The sequence below is a fragment of the Crocuta crocuta genome, unplaced genomic scaffold, assembly GCF_008692635.1.
Source record: "Crocuta crocuta isolate KB4526 unplaced genomic scaffold, BGI_CrCroc_1.0 scaffold19, whole genome shotgun sequence".
Lineage (NCBI taxonomy): Eukaryota > Metazoa > Chordata > Mammalia > Carnivora > Hyaenidae > Crocuta > Crocuta crocuta.
In genome coordinates, this window is record NW_027551565.1 from 707,929 (window position 1) to 710,717 (window position 2,789).

Below are 2,789 nucleotides of genomic sequence, written 5' to 3' on the forward strand. Positions count from 1 at the left end.
TAAACTAGATCACCACAAAATGTAGACCTCAATTTGGTCATCAGCATTAACATTTTATTTTTTCCTCCAGCGTTGTTATCAAGAGAAAATGGATTGATTCTAAGTAGGTATTATTTTTCTTCCCTTGTGTACCCTCTGGGTGGAAGTCCCCAGAATCCTGAAATGAAAGAAACTCTGGATAGCCACTCCCTTTACCTTGTTAAGTCCCAAATTACAAGCCTCTCATAATTGCAACGTCCTCTCATAACTGTAAAAACACTTGAACAAACTAATCAATCATTTTGTATTCTGAGAGTCTGTAAAGATAGTAAATTGACGAATTACTAGAGTCTAACACTTTCAACTGAAGAACAAATATTTATTGAATGATTGTTCTGGGCTTAGTGTGTGCTTATGGAGTTGAAACAGATAAGCCACTGTCCCTGCCCTGATGGAAGTCATAGTTCAGTGGAGAAGAAAGGTACAAAGGCATAACATAGGACCTGGAAGCATCTAGGTAACAGGGTGATTGGTGGGGTCAGGCACTAAATCTCGCTTGGGATGATGCAGGAGGCTCTCCTGGAGGAGTGCCACCCGGATGAGCAGTGGTGTCTAAGGCAAAAAAGAGGGGAGGGCATCTCAGGCAGAAAAGGCCACCTTAGCTAAGGCACAGAGGAAATAAATAGGAGACATTGATGCCATTATCACATAAAATATAAGGCACAGAGCAGTAAATAGGAAAGCTGGATAGGCTGGATGGACCTCATGGGTCTCAGGAAAGAATTTATACGTTCAGAGGCCAGCTCTAGACAGATGGAATATTCTGGTTGCCCCTGGCAGAGGGTTTGTGAAGGTAAAACTAGAAGCAGGAAACCCAGCTCTTCGTTATGAAACGTGAGGGTCAGAATTAGGGTAAGAAGCAGTTAGAGCCTTCTAGGAAGCAGATGCCAAGATGGACCAAACCTGCAAAAAACAAGCTGGAGAGAAAGCCAGAGAAGGTGGTTAGGGCCCGCAGATTATGCCGTCATCTGACACCTGTGAAGAAAAAGGGGAAGGAAGGAGGAAAGGGTAATAACAGTTTCAGACTACAGCGCAGTTGCCGGAAAGTTTCAGCCAGGCTAACCTCCAAGCCCAAGGGACCTATTTAAAAAGCCCCATATTTTGCTATTATGTGTCTGCATTTTGCGTGTGAGCAGGGAGTGTGGGGGAGAGAGGCTTTATTTTACGGTTCGGTGGAGGCAGGGTAGGGTGGTGGAGACTGGTCAGAAGATAGCAGGTGGCCCAGGAGGGACTGGCATTTGTACTGGGACTGGGCAGGGGTAGGGCTGCCTCAAGCTTGTTGGGAAGGCGGAACTGAGGCCAGCCCCTACTGAGACCTACCTAGAGAGGTGGGGATGGGAATGAGGGGCCACCCTGTCTCCAGGCTGGACAAGAGGCCCTGGCCCTGCCTCGTTTTCCCCTTATGGGACCTCAATCCCACCTGTTCACTGGGCCTTATGAACCCCATACCCGCTGCCCTAATGCAGAAGAGAGGCCTAGGCATGGGAAGGCAGTGGACGGGATGCCTGGGGACATTTGGGAGCACAGGATAGGACCCAAGGTGCAGAGAAGGTGGCAGCCACCTGGGCAGTTAGCTCCTGGAAGCGATGACCACGGAGAGCGCCATTCGTCTCAGGGCCCCTGCAGAGCCCCAAATGGCCACTTCCATGAGAAGGACCAGGACCCCCTGGCAGGCACTCGCCGCGCGTTGGGCTGGGCGAGGGGTCAGCGGTTTCCAGCACAGGGCCGTCTCCGAGCTCTGCGGGCCCTGTGCTTCTTCGCCAGCTTGGAGGACTTCCCGTGCACCGACCTGTGGGAACGTTCTGGCTCTGAGACCACCCTCAGGATGGAGATGACGCCGCTCTACTCGCCTTGCTGGGCCGGGGCCTTGCCCTCGCGGCAGAGCGCTGTGATGTCGCGGGCGGCCTGTCCCGCAGAGGCTGCAGGAGTGCAGTGAGGCGCAGCAGTGGGCTCGCGTCAGGTGCCAAGCGTTCATACGCGTCACCCTGAGCTGCAGGAGCTGCTCCTCCTCAAATGTCACGATTACTTTGGCACTGGAGGTGATGGCCTCGACGGTGACGTCATAAGGGCTGGCTGCCAGCACCAAGTTGCCCTATAGGTAGTCGACATCGCTCCTCTTCTTCCAGTCTGCCAGTGCCACGCGCTTCTGCTCCTGAGCATCTCCTGCTCAGGCCCGACAACGGAATCCTCAGGATCATCTCGAGGCCCAGGGCCACTCTGGGGGGAGGGTTGTGGAGGATGCTGTTCGAGGCCTTGGTTGTACTTGGCGTCAACAGGGACCATAACCATCTCGCCCACATCCATGACCTGTACACTGCGGTCCGGGGCCTCGATGGCATCATAATAGCCCAGATTACCACCAGCCTGGGCTCCTCCTGAGCCTGTCTGCTGTTCTCCAGTGAGCTCTGCAGTTTCCGTGCCTGTGCCCTTGGCTGGGTGGCTCCAGCAGGGTGGGCCCAGGACCAACGTCTGCTTCCTCAATAGTGGATTCCCCAGGATGTCCAGGCATTCCTCCAGGCCAAAATGGGCTTGGGCTCAGGCTCCAGGGTGGACAGGAACCCTCCAGCCAGGGCCAGGGTCTGGTAAGCTTCCTCCCTGGGGGGCTGCCCCAAAACCAGAAAGGTGGTAACATGCTCACGTCTTCCTTATCCTACTGGCCTTTCTCCTCCTTCCCCACATCTTCCTCCTCCTCCTCTTCCTCCTCTCCCACTCCTCCCCCTCCTTCACTTTGCATCTTCCACCCTCCTCAT

The 2,789-nt window shown here is 53.9% G+C and overlaps 1 protein-coding gene across 1 annotated transcript; it reads right to left on the reverse strand.

Annotated features, from left to right (window-relative positions):
* Positions 1 to 383: 383 nt before the first annotated feature.
* Positions 384 to 2,311, reverse strand: LOC144220008 (uncharacterized). The gene is made up of 2 exons (XM_077750125.1): positions 1,602 to 2,311; positions 384 to 956 (listed from the first exon to the last, which is right to left on the reverse strand). The coding sequence occupies exon 1, from the start codon at positions 2,012 to 2,014 to the stop codon at positions 1,610 to 1,612; it is 405 nt and encodes a 134-aa protein (XP_077606251.1). The 5' UTR covers positions 2,015 to 2,311; the 3' UTR covers positions 384 to 956; positions 1,602 to 1,609.
* Between the last annotated feature and the right edge of the window lie 478 nt (positions 2,312 to 2,789).